The 14,108-nt window shown below is 36.4% G+C and overlaps 1 protein-coding gene across 2 annotated transcripts; it reads left to right on the top strand.

Moving 5' to 3' along the window:
- Window positions 1-280: 280 nt before the first annotated feature.
- On the top strand, window positions 281-2,238 carry LOC130703022 (uncharacterized). Of its 2 annotated transcripts, none has more exons than XM_057524648.1 (6): window positions 281-480; window positions 550-1,029; window positions 1,112-1,264; window positions 1,331-1,460; window positions 1,540-1,622; window positions 1,680-2,238. In XM_057524648.1, exons 1-6 carry the CDS (start codon window positions 349-351, stop codon window positions 1,986-1,988), a joined length of 1,287 nt encoding a protein of 428 aa, XP_057380631.1. In that variant the 5' UTR covers window positions 281-348; the 3' UTR covers window positions 1,989-2,238. The 2 variants fall into 2 exon arrangements, with proteins under 2 accessions (XP_057380631.1, XP_057380630.1); XM_057524647.1 differs by having other exon boundaries at window positions 1,516-1,622.
- Window positions 2,239-14,108: the final 11,870 nt, after the last annotated feature.

Genomic DNA, 14,108 nt, shown 5'->3' with positions numbered 1-14,108 from the left:
TCCAAAATTTCAAACAAACTACTCAAAAATTTTGTTTCACCGAGGCACTGGGTTTAAATTTTGCTTTATTTCAATTAAATTTAAAAACAAAGAATTGCAAAATTTTTTCGTCTTCCTCTATTTTGTTTTTTTAAACTGTCACTGCACTAACTGTACTAACTGGAGCCAAAAATGTGTTTGTTTCTAGATTTTCTAATAATATTTTTTTTTTCAGGGGAAGATATTGATGGAGAATGCCTTCTTTCATTGACTGATAAACAAATCGATGGCTTAAGTTTGTCCCTCGGCCACAAAATCAAATTGCAAAAAATTGTGAAAAATCTTGTCGCCGAAAATGCTTCTGCCTCAATGAGGAACAATGAAATCATTCCTGAATTATGTGCCAATGGCACGGTAATCGAACTTCAAGGAATTGACGACGTAACTCACGTAAATGAAAGCATTACCGAGGCACATGCAGATCCTATCAGCAAGTCTGATGTATACATAGTCAAACATATTTATTAGCAAGCATAAGAAGTAATAATTTTTTTTCTTGTTTGGTTTCAGGATACATTTCCAGTTATTTCAATTTTGAAGGAGTCGTCAGAAGGTAGAAAAATTGTTAAATCATTTATGGATCGCAACGAAGCGTATTTAGAAGTAGATGAACGGAAAACGTTGCTACGGATACTTGTGAGCCATATGTGCATGCTTTCTGGGAAAGAAGATTTATATCCACCGAGCAGCCTTAAAGAAGAACTTGCAAAGGCAATTGTTAAAGCTTTTCCATGTTTGGCTGTCCCTTGTTCTGACGGTTCTAGCCTGACGAACTATACTCACTATTTTAATCCAAAATTAACTAACGGTTTCATCGATACTCGTCTGAAAACTATGCGGTCGAAGTCCGAAGTGTCAAGGAAAAAAAAAAGTCTGGAAACCAAAGACTGCTGCTGCCCGGCTAAAAGGACAAAGTCCAATCGCAGGCCTGACAACGAGCTTAATGGTGATAGAGACCCCGCTTTCAATGAAGATGAAGATATATTCAAGGTAATTGGTTTGTTAATACATTCAAGATTTCATTCATCATTCAAAATTATCTGGTTTTCTTTTTTAAATTGAATGGATGAAGACACATTTACCTGAACAGGGTTCTAATGAAAACACAATTCAAGAGCATATGGCGTCTACATATAACTACAGACAACATCAAATTTCTGTAGGTAAATGGACCACTACGCAGATACTTGCGGAGTATCCTCGCTTCCGTGATTGCCAAAATTTGGTATACATAAACTTATGCACTTATGCCTTTTCTAATACGCTTCTTAATACATCCATAACATCCTAGATTTTCCGTGATTTCCTACTGGCATTCCCGAAGGCGGGACACTTTGAGGAGACTTTTATTTTGGCGCAAGGACCATTGGTAATAAAATATGCCTTGAGATCAAATGTTCCCGTTCCAGACACGGAAGATGGTAATTTTTTTTTTAATTTCAATGAAGGTCGAACATTTAATGAAATTGAATTTAGAATGCCTTAAACTATTGGTTCTAGTAATGCGACTGATTCCATCTTTAAAGAAGATTCGCGTTGTTAGCCAGGATTCAATCATTGAACGAGTGGTTTATTTCATCAAGGTATACACCTAGTATTTTTGTTATTGCTTCATAATTTCATTCATTGTTTTCAAATAGGCTAATGAAGACATTTTATCAATTATCGAGAAAAAGCCCCATCTCAAGGAGTCACCTTTTATGTGTTGCGTAGGTTCGCTGAGAAACCCAATCTGTTTTAGCATTGTCTGTGAAGGGGAATTAATATCAAGCGGTACCAGCTCAATTAAGGCGTTCAAGAACCTCTTCGCGTCGTTTCATATGTTTCGTATTAAATACCCTACACTCCTAAGCACATTTTATTATTTTTTTGATTCTTACGTTTTCAATGTCCACCCTGGTAGAATTCGTCCTTCAGTCGCAGATTTTTTTACACAGTTAAATGCATAGAAAGTGGGCATACAGAAATTGAAATAGCCTACACTGGATCTCATTATATGATCATTTTTCTGAAAAAGCATGTTTCCCTATATGTTAAATGTTTTGACTTATCTAGATATGTTTATGTAACTAACGTTCAAAGCGCATTTATGTGAATTCAGAACTATATGTTTAGTATTCTAAATACCAAGAAGTTTCTCTATTTTACATGGTTCCCAGAGCAACCCGGAAATTTCTGGTGTTTTTTGTATTTTACAATAAAGAGTATTTTTCAAATAAAACCTTTTTCACGCGTATACTAAAAATTGAAAAAAGTGGTAAAATAGTAGGAGAAAAAGTGGGAGAAAAGTAGAAAAATAGAAGGAATATGGTAGTGTATGTTGCATGGTAGTATGATCTACCAATGCGAAATTTTTTAATGGTAGACGCATTGGTAAAGGATCTACTTTTCTCCACTTTTTCTCTACTATATAAAATCGACGACTTTTCTACCAAATGGTAGCAAGTACTACCATTTGGTAGCATGTTTCATTTCGATACCAAATGGTAACCAAAAGCAGCGAAAAAGTATAAATCAAAAACTGAGAGTGTGCTGCGTGTTGACGAATGGTAGGAGACTATGGCAAAAGTTGAGATATGTATTAGTGGGATTGTTTGATTCTTACCCCTACACCCCCGCCCATATTTACTGTTGCAGATCACCTAATGCCCTCTGAGAGACGGCTGACTCGGGTTGACGGCCCCCTGAAAGCCCAAGATATTAAATTTATAATTTTGTGTAAGCCGTCAGGGGCACTGTAACCAGCGGCCTGTTGGCGGCCAATATCGGCGAAAATTTTTCGTCTAAAACCTTGGTCAAGGTAAAGCAGAAGTTGCTTCTTGTGTCAGAATTTTTCAATTAAAATCGTGTCAGCGTCTAAACCTACGTTGTGTGCACAATAATACAATAAGTTCTTAGGCGGGCAAATTCAATTAGAATAAGCATATTATTGTTATTTATTTAATATTTTTTTGGCATAATTTACTATTTTACTACGATGTGGCATACGGTTATCGTAACCATAGTAGGGGAGGGTGGGCGCAATTGGAACACGCGGCAATTGAAACAAAAATTCTACCACTTAAAGTATGTAAGAGATTTTGTTTAAAAAATTTGAACTAACGGGAATTAGGGTTCTACATTTTTAGAAAAAATTTGAGGCTTTAGAATTTAAAAGTTTTCGAATTATCCCAGAAAATTGTTTTTTGACTGTCCATTTGTTGTTTTTTTGCAGACAATTTTTTCGTTTTCACACTGAAAACGATGGAGAAAATCATTAAAAAAGGTCTCCAATCATTCGTCATTCATTAAGCTATAAGTTGATCACATTAATTTTTTTCTAGCTTAACTTTATCACCTATAAAAATGAAAACTCCGAGAAGACCCATGGTCGGAGCAATTGGAACACCTTGTTCCAATGAATGAGTATCCCTGATTCTGAGATATCGTCATTTTAGTTTTTTCGTAAAACGCGGGAGCTCTCTTATGGAAAACCCACGTTTCAATTGCCCAGACGCCCTGTTTCAATTGCCGAGTAGAATTGGCAATTGAAACAACTTGGGGTACCTCCGGTTTTTTACTCATAGCACATATTAAACTTTGCCGAACCCACCCAAAAAAAATACTGTTATGTAGCTGAGAAAACTGGCTACAAATCTATATATTTTTTTACTTTACTTGGACGATTTTTGTAATCGTACGGAACAAAAATAAGTTTTGTGTTCCAACCACGCCCACCCTCCCCTACTCATTTTAAAGAAGGGGATGGTGTACCTTAGGGAGGGTGGAGTCAATTGAAACTTTAAACGTACGATTATTAGGCTACTTTTACTTATTTTCGGCTCACTTTTCTTTAATATTTTATCTCTCGACACCCGATATGATCTAAAGTAAATTACAGATAATCAGTTGTTTCGTACTTTTTTTTATTGAGTTATGTTTAAGAATTAATATCGAAAAAAAATTAATTGAAGAGTTATAAAAATTTTTGTCAACTAGCCCCTCTAACAGGATAAGTTTGCCGGGTAGCGGGGTAAGTAGGACCCCTTGTAATTCAAATGGGAATTCATGTAAAACATTGATTTAAAAAAAAAAGTAAAAAAAAAAAATAGAACGATATTACAAAAAAATTAATGTTCATGCGTAATTTGTGGGTAAAAAACTTAAGACGTAAACCCTAATCGCCTTAACAAAACCATAAAAAATTAAAGGTACATAGGATACAAAGATGAGTTGTGGCGCAGTTTTACAATAACAGTAACGTTTATAATATATATGCCTACATAATATATAAAATTTACATAATAGGCATACTACAACATATATCATAACAATAAGAGGCTTGTAAGTGCTCTTTGAGAAACGTCTTTGGTTGATGCATCCTTCGGCACAAAGTAAGGTATTTTTTTCAATCATGGGCGGATAGCGGATTCCACCGTAACAAGAACAACTAATGTCGGAGGTAGGTACTAGTATTTGATATAGCATTTCATTTAACTGATATCATATTTGTAGTTATGATTACGCAAGCATCTTCGCAAACAAGTTGTGAAAGGGCTCAACCAATCGTCAATCGAACATATATACTTACGCGTGAAACATGAATAATTTTAGGCCAAACGATAGCCAAAATGCGGGATTTCAATTTCTGTAAAATTTAAACCAAAATTTGCGAACAAAAAAACCCTGAGCAAGAGAATTTCTTTTCGCATTCTGGGATCAAGACGAACCAATACACAAAACTGAAAAAAGGCTTTGTACATAAACATGTTTCCTGTTTGAAAATTTAGACAGAAATTTTATAGAATTCAACAGCGTTCATCTTGATCTATAGATTAACATAAAAGTGTTCCACTTTTTATCCAAAGGGACAAATTATAAAACATAACAATCCCCGAGAAAACGGTAAATGAAACCTGTTCGTTTTGCTTGCGGGCGAAAACCCTAAACAGCATACTATTTTTTAGCTGACACCTAGACGGCACAGGAAATGTCTAAGGTAAAATTTAACAAACCCATTAATTGTTGAGGAAAGTTTTGAAAATGAACGCTGAACAACGAGTACATTTAAATTTCTGTATTTAGGCCTTGCCTATTAACGTTCAACGTTCGTCTTTTGAGCGCGTCTTGTCACAATCTGCTGTCCCCCCTCGTCCTATCCAGCCCCAAAAAACAAGGGGTTAGGAAAACCGAGATACAAAGTATCCCAAGGCTAACAAGGAGACGAAACCCTCGAGGTCTAAGCGTTAGCATCTGAACGTTTTGCAACGTTCGACCGTCCTGACAAAAAAAAAGATCTCCTGATCTAATCAGTTGGTCCGTAAACGGGGTACAATTATCGTTGGTAAATTAACGAGAATAAAAAGAGGGATTTTAGAAGAACAGAAAGAGCAGGTATGGAAACGAAAGAGGCTGCATTGGCCTACATATCAAACATATTAAGTTAAACTTGGTAGCCTGAGTCGTAAAATTCGGAGAACAAACAGGGAGGAAACACAAACTAGAGAATACGTCAATGCAAGTGAACGAACATCTATCCATAGAGATATCGAAAATTAGCAACCGTATCCGGCAATGAATAGGTTTGGTTGACGGGATAGTTTTCGTGATCTTGTGGTGACTGGGAACGTTCTAACTGGTCCGTCCTCTTCGTCTTCTTCGTCATTGGCCGCCGAGCCCGTTCCCTGGTTGTCTTCGGATTCGATCTTGTTGACGTCTGCGGCGTCTTCCGCGGATATCAGCTGTTCACGGTTACGGTTAGGGTAGTCGTCGTCAGTGTATTTCTTCATCCGGTAGCAAATCTACTTCACGTCAAGGGAAGTAGCGTCGTAATTGAGAGACGTGGACGTTAAAGCCACGCCAGATGCTTTTTCTTGAATGGGCAGGAAGGTCTTCTACCTTATAGCAAGTTGCTGAAACTCGTTTGCAGATTTGATAGGATCCAACGAAATTGGCCAAAAACTTTTTTGTCTTTCGTTACTTACTTCGTTCCTTCGTTACGTTACTTCGTTACACCAAAGTTTACGTTCAACGCAGCACTAGTCGCCCAATTCGAAAAACGGGCTGGGCTTTCGATGGTTGTCATAGGCATGTTTGCTCTTTCGTAGTCTCTTGAAAATTAGGTGGCCCGCGCATTTTCTAACCCTTTTACGGCGTTTTTCTTGCGTTTCCGTATCGTTGGGTGGCCATGGAAATTTGGCTTCGTTGGGGGGGGGGGACACTGAGCGTCCGTACACCAATTCGAGGGGGTCCCGTGCGAAAAATGTTACATTAAACTAGCTAGTAACTAGTTCGCCAAAATGCCTGGTTTTTAGTTGTTCCCAACATGTCTTTAGCGAGCTAGCTTTGCACCCCCACAAGCAAGCGTTTTACTCGTTTGTGTTTTACATTTTTTTACTTAGCTAGTTTCATGGATTTTTTTTCGAATGCTAACTTTACGTTGGGTATGATATAGTATTGTCTAGTTGGTATTCCTCTCTAACCGAGCAAGCTAGTTTAAAGTTTAGATTTTTTGTCTTGAATTTGTACATAATTTAAATTATTAATCATACAACGGAAAACATTCATAATTATTGCCGTGTTTATTGCAACATATTGCACGTACAATCCTTATTTCACCAAAACAATCATAAGATGTTCCTGAATACTTTATGGCAGTGTTATTCGCAAAAGCCCAGTTTCATTCATATTTACCCTATTTTAAAGGACAACAAAACACACACAACGCACAACACTCCTAAACAAATGTGGAAAGTTATTAAATTTCGTTTTCGTTTTTATCAGCCGATGACGAGCCATCACTTTGTTTTCCAATTTCCTCGAAGCTTGACGAAACTTCAATATCTTCTAGGTCATCTCCAGGATTGTGGTCTAATAAGGTATTACTATTCAAGTTGTTGGAATCATTGCCGATGTCGTCTTCGTTAATTATTGGAGAAATTTTCGCATTTTGACTTTTTTTTGGCTGTATGGCAGGAACGTAGTTTTGCCCCAACTCCACTGTTGATGGCTTTATCGGTTGGAACAACCTGGTACCATTGTTTCCAATGCCTTCGTATGAAATCTAAAAGAAAAAATTATTCATAATTATGCAGTAAAGAGCCTTCAAAATAAAAAAAATTACTTACTTTTAAGGGCTTGCATGATTTGTGCTGGAATTTTGGGCTTTGCTTTACTCCCCTTCATATTAGGACATGGCTTCCCAGATAAACTAAAGGCTGCCAATTCGCTCTGCTTGTAAAATGCGTCTAGGATCGTGTTGATCATTAGGTTTAAATTATGATCGGTGTTGGCAGTAGATCCATAGGCAATGGCGTTCTTTAGCGCATCTGGATCAATCAGTATATCTCCATCAAACTTGACCTGCCCAATCAAAAAAAGGTATAGCAAGTATTAGTAAATTTTCATTAATAATTCGAAGACCAAAAAATATGAAATTACTAATCGCTTTGTCGGAGTAGCCAGTTGGGACGAACAAGGCGTGGAAACAGAAGACGAAGGGAAGCTGGCAAATTGATTTGATAAGCGTAGAAACTCACCCTGTCTTTTTTCCGAATCAGTTTTGATGACACTAATCAGGTCGGTCATATCTAAAGGGTAAAAGAACGATATTAGCCAATTACTTTGAGCAGTAATTGTACAAAACTCACGTTGGATAAGAACACCTGGAGCAAGTTGATCGGCATGCAATTTTTCAAGTTTTTGAGTTAAGTTCGATACCTCCGTAGCTTTGTCTTTGCAAAGTTTTTCGAGTGTGCCCAATTGCTCTTCGAGTTCCATTATTTGTCCACTGAGAATTTTTCGTTCTTCTTCCTTCTCATTTTCTAGTCGAGCCACTTTCTTCTTTAAATCTTGGTCTTCCTGTAAGAGTCAAACAAATAATTATTTCAATATATATTATTTGACATATATTATTGTTGAATAGTTACCTGTACTAATCGACGTTTAAGGCTCATTGCATCGTCCGTTTTTGGTGATAAGCCGGTATGTTGATCGCCATCACAATTTTCAGTTAGAGCTCCTGTATTAGACATTTTTTCGATTAATTAAAATTTAGTTGGCGACGAATTTTACTAGTTTTATTACTAGGATCATCCTTCCGAGCAGTTGGGCTGCCAGATAAGGGCTTCGATTTAGTAGCAATACTAACAGGAATATTGTTGCTATTTGTAGATGTCGTAACATTGCCTTTGTTACGTCTAACTTTGTTTGCCTTAAGTTGCTGGGCCTCTTTCGCCAGGGCAGATTTCTTATTTAACATTTGCAGATGTTTTTTAAGGAAATCTTTATCTTCTGTATAGATATTAAGCACAATGATGATTCAATTACATAATGATGAAACGATAACTTTTAATATACCTGATAACATGACTGCACGACAAACTCTAAATTCATCCTCAGGATCCTCAGTTGAACAGTTTCCATAAATTTTATCATTCCAATTGTTGTTACATCTCTTTTGCCATCTGCAAAGAGAAAAGAAAATAATGTGAAAGACGTTTGAACTTATTAATGATTTAATAGATAAAATGCTAAATACTTACCGAATGGTGAAATGTTGACTCGATGTGATCCAAGAATGCACCATAAGAACACTTTCACTTAAACTCTCTGGAAGAGGAGGCTTATAAATAGATCCAAGCGTTCCAACACCAGCAACACAATCACTTCCAATTAACTCGAACAAGACCAAAGGAAGTGAAACATTCTTCGAAGACTTTTCCATTTCTGAAAATAACACAAAGTATTGCAAAATTTTTCTTGAAAACACTGAAATTGACAAGTGGAAATACCTTTGTGAATCAAACGACACTATCTTCGTCAAATAAAGATAAAAATACTGAAAGCCAAGTGAATGGTGTCTAAAACCCACTATACTCTAAGTAAACAGTGCAGTACAAATCCAGCATGAGGCGAATTGAAAATGTTTTGGCGCCAAATACCGCTGTCGCAAGATTGCATTTTCATCTGAAAAGTATGATATGCTTTCAAATACATAATTATTGTATAAATTAAATATAGGAAATTTTTTTCTTCCAATTATCTACTAAAACTAATATTAACTTTGCAATAAAAATTTCGATGTTTAAATATTGATCAAAGCTTCTGTCAAAAAGCTTGTAGCAGACTACATTCGAATGTAAACAGTGAAGAAAACATTGAATTTCATTCTCTCGTTCTTGTACTTAAGTTAAGTTCATCACGTTGAATTATATTTCATATTACATTACTTTATTTCCGGAACATGAGTCTTCGTAAGAATGAGAAAAAAGCTGGATATTCTAGATGGACTCTCAACAGAATGGGAAAAAGGAAAGCTTCTGAAATAGTTGATAGAATGTTGAATCCTCATTGCAAGACAGCTAAAAATGAGGTGCGAAAAATTTGTCAATCATAATTTTTCCAAAATTATTTTATTTTTCGTTTTATAGACCTTTCCTCTAACCAGTAGTCTAGGTACAGATATTGCAGTTGAATCTGAAATACCTGATAACACTCAGACAATATTGCCTGTGGAAAATGTAAATTGTCATCGACAAAGTACTATTCAAGAAGATCTCTGTAGTTTTCCTGTAGTACAAGACAATTCATACCAAGCTTCTGATACAAAGCTGCTGCTAGCATCCCACAACCGGAAAAGTCAAATGACTCTATAGACGATGGAAGTTCTGTAGAAGTAGATAGCATAACACAAGAAAACAGCATTGACATGCATCTGCATTCACGAACGGAAGTATAATCTTAAGGCTGGTTTCATCAATGAATTGTTATGCTAATTTAAACATCCATTTTAGGAAAAAAATGAAACTGACTCATCGGTGTATCTGCCATTGCTATGTCTACTCTTTTACCTCAGACACCATTTGTCTAAAGTTGCCTTACAGCATCATCTCCAAATCTTGATGGTGGCTACAAAGACTAGCATAAAAAATCTAACGAGCCCACATAACCTGCTATCAAAATACAGCCATTTGAAGACAACAATTCAAAAAACATACGTCTGTAGGCAGAAAAAATGTAATGCTGAACTTGTGGTAGACGAGAATAAAGTCCCGATTGAAAAACAACCATGTGGACGCAAGCATTTAAAAAATCGGGAAATTACAGAAAACTACGAGAAGCCGGTATTATCGATGAAAAAACAATTACTTTGCAGATAAATACTGATGGAGCTCAGACGTTCAAATCTAGCAAGTTCGGAATTTGGCCTTTGATGGGGATCATTAACGAAGCCAATTACAAGACACGTAGATCTTGTATTGTTTTACTAGCCCTTTGGTATGGAAATAAGAAGCCCCCAAGAGAAACTCTGCTCAAACAACCCATTGAAGAACTGAATAAGCTTCAGACACACGGTGTAGATGTGAACGGAATAATCTACAAAGTGCGTGTTTTAATTACTTCGACTGATACTGTCGCTCGTCCACTCGTTCGCAATTCAACTCAATTTAATGGTGAGTTTGGATGCGACTTTTGCCTTCATCCTGGCGAACGAGTGCGAAAACGAAAGGGTAATGTCCGCGTGTATCCGCAGCCTAATTCATACCCCACCTTTAAACCGAGGTCCATGGAACAACATAAAAAGGATCTACAACTGGTTGGCATGTTGAAGAATAAGCCAATCTATGGAATTGTCGGCCCTAATCCATTCGAAAAATTGAATTGTTTCGACCACGTAGAGGCATATATTCCGGAGTATATGCATTCTTGTTGCCTAGATGTTTTCAAGACTTTCATTATGCTTTGGACTGACAAGAAACATAAAGTGAAAAAATGGTATATAGGTCACTACCTCGCCGTTATTAATGCCCGCCTGTCTCAAGCCAAACCCCCTTACGATATTTCCCGCACTATTGATTCTCTTAGTGATTTAACCAATTGGAAAGCGTCTATGTATCGGACATTTGTCCTATACTATTTTCATCTCTTAGAAGGCCTCTTGCCAGCACCTTTTTTTGAACATTTCTCTAGTCTTGTGTACGGCATGTCCATGTTGTTACAAGAACGTGTCAATGTGGCCGACGTTTCCAAAGTAGAAGCTGTGTTCCACAAATTTGTTATTGACACAGAAGCCCTTTATGGGATCGAACACATTGGGATCAATTTGCATTTTTTGACCCATTTACCAGATAGTGTAAGGAAATGGGGATGTTTGTGGGCAACTTCGGCCTATATTCCTGAATGGTTTAATGGGGTGTCGGTTTCAATGTGTAAAGGGACACAGGCAATTACCGAACAAATGAGCACAACATATCTGATAAATTTGGCAGTCAGAGCGGAAACAATACGGCTGTTGAAAACCGAAAATGTACCATTGCCTGTCGAAAACCTTTTTAGAGATTTGCTTAATTTATCCCACGATGATTCTGTTCGCCAACTTGGCAAAGGCAAAATAACTAATTCGGGATCTGTCAAATTAATTGGTGGATCATTTAGTCGGCAATTGACAGTGAGCGAGGAAGTAGCAATAAGAAATAAGTTGCGATACCATCCGGAGTTGAATCATCTTCGAGACGTAATAGATTTCCAAGGAATTTTCGATTTTTCCCCTCGGTTTCAACTTAATTCAATTGGCTCCATTTTTACTACCACCGAGTATGGGAAATCCCCTAAAAGAATCAATTACTGCGCATTGCTTGAAAACGGAGACTTTATTGCTATTGACAGCATAGTTTATCTTGAATCATTATCTGTGACATTCATCATTGCGAAAAAATATGGTTCAGAATCGAAGCATATATTTTTGCCTTCCCCTTTCAATGATGTTCATTTCAATCCTATTTGTGGACAAACAACACGTCTTGTGGGGATATCAAAACATCAGTACGCTTTTGATCCTTCAGAAATTAAAAAAAAGTGTGTTTTGGTGATGAATAATGATTTAACAAACACATATCTAGCTACTGCGATGGTAAATCATTTAGAGAGTGATTAATTCGAATCTTAAACTAAATTTTTTCATTTTCACGTTTCGTTTTCTTCCATGTTTCATCTGCCGGGCTGAAAATATACATTTAAAAAATCGATGTACAGAATAGAGTAACTTTTATGTGTTTTTTATTATTTACCTCTGTCAAATCTATTCTATCAATTCGACAGATTGATTGGAAATTTGGGAAAAGAATTATCAATAGGTTATCCTTTTATGAGGCTATTATAGGAGAAACTTGAAATCCTAAAAACTTTATTGCTTTTACGTTTAAAATTAAGTGCTTTATGCTAATAATACTTCTCTTTTCTCGAACATTATACATCTACCTTTGCTTGAAATATGACCTAGTGATAAAGTTATAAAATATTGTTTTACCGCGATTTGTGGTTTACTCGTAGGTTCGTTATTATGTTTGATGACGAAAGGTTAATATAACGTAAACGTATTTCATGAAAACAAAAAATTCAAATAGGGAAATAGCATGCGTATAAAATGATGGTAATATTACATGTTGTCTCCATACGTTCCAAGAAAAACTCTTTGATTAGCTGTGAAAAAATGACTAACAAGTAATATATTTTCATGCGTAAACGATGGTGATCATTTGTATGTTGTTAACATACATGCCACGAACAACCATTTCATTAGCTAAACTTTAAAAGCTAATAAATTTCATGCGCACAATATAGAATATTTCGCATGCTAGAATATAGATATCTAGGTACAACCATTCGTCGCGTTAAAATATTTACAGATTTTTTTAACAAGCTACACGCCACCTAATTTCCACCATGTTAATTTATGAGTTAGAACTAAAATTGTTAGGTTACGCTTTTGACTAGCTGGATTCCACTATGCATATTCTGGTTACGCTTGTCACTAGTAAGCGGAAGGTACCGACATGCTACATTTTTCGCACGGGGTTATTTGCGTTTCCCACACGGCGCATCTCCTTCCTGGTAACCTCCTAAAAGGCCCTTAGCCTCCCCAGCGCATCAATCATACCGTTGAGAAGTAACGAGGAAGGCCACAAGAGGCTGGAAAATTGTGGAGGAATATGCCAATATTTTCAATTCAAGAAATTGTTGGTGATATGCTCAGGAGAACTTTAGGAGATCCCTCCATGAAAGTAAGACTCATGCGTTTTAAAGTATCACAAAAACATTTGGCTGTTTCAAAGAAATATATAAAATCAAGTAAAATTGTTAGATAATGTAAATTTTGCACTGTTAAAAATATGTACTATTTTCGGTAATTTACCTCCTCTAAAATCGGTAATTTTACCTAAAAACGGTGATTTTCAGTTTTTGCGAAAAATATGGTGATTTTTTACCCGAAAAATACATTGTGGGTTTTACACACCAGATAACGGGGTTGACGCGCCAGACAATGGTGTTAACTAACTAAAAAACGAGGAGCCACCCCGAAAGGTAAAACGATAAATAATTGTTCACCATATTGTACTGTATGGCCACGTCACATACGTTTTGTCAACTCTAACCTACGCAAGCTCTTTCGAATTAGTCGGCCATTAATAGCTACACCGCCTACACACTTCAATTGTGCAGCACAGGTCAGTTTTCAATTTTAAAGTAAAAAAGTAACTTCCAACTATGATAATAATTTTGAGATTGGTTTTTCGAATGAGAATGGAACATTTTCTGATCTTGCTTTGATCACCCAAAAATTGATAGCCAAGAGTGAAACAGCTCGAAACTCTGTAAGGGATCGTGACTTGGTTTTAAAAAGGCAAAGTTATGTTAAAGAAGGGTTATGGGTTGTTATGGGTGAGGATTCACCAGTTAAGTCTGGATCTATAATTAAGTGTTCTTTCAAAACCCCAGCACAAATGTCTCCGTTCTGCTACAAAAGGTATGTATTAGTTGAAATTGATAATATTAGTAAGAACAATAAACACAATGCATATTATTCGTTTATTTTCATAGAAAGCACAGTTTTGGCTCCTTCAACAATGACAGTTGCTGCTACTCCTGGTACTTCACATGGTATGTATGGTTTTTTGTCAACTAGTTTATTACGATGATCATATAATATCCAATTTCTGTTACTTTCTAGATGGCTTTCTAGAAGTAGTTACAAGTGCTTCTACTCCTGTTGCTGGACATGGTATTTATATTTTGAAAAGAAGTTCACGGTG

This window comes from Daphnia carinata, chromosome 5 (assembly GCF_022539665.2).
Source record: "Daphnia carinata strain CSIRO-1 chromosome 5, CSIRO_AGI_Dcar_HiC_V3, whole genome shotgun sequence".
NCBI lineage: Eukaryota > Metazoa > Arthropoda > Branchiopoda > Diplostraca > Daphniidae > Daphnia > Daphnia carinata.
This window is presented reverse-complemented; position numbering and strand designations above follow the sequence as displayed.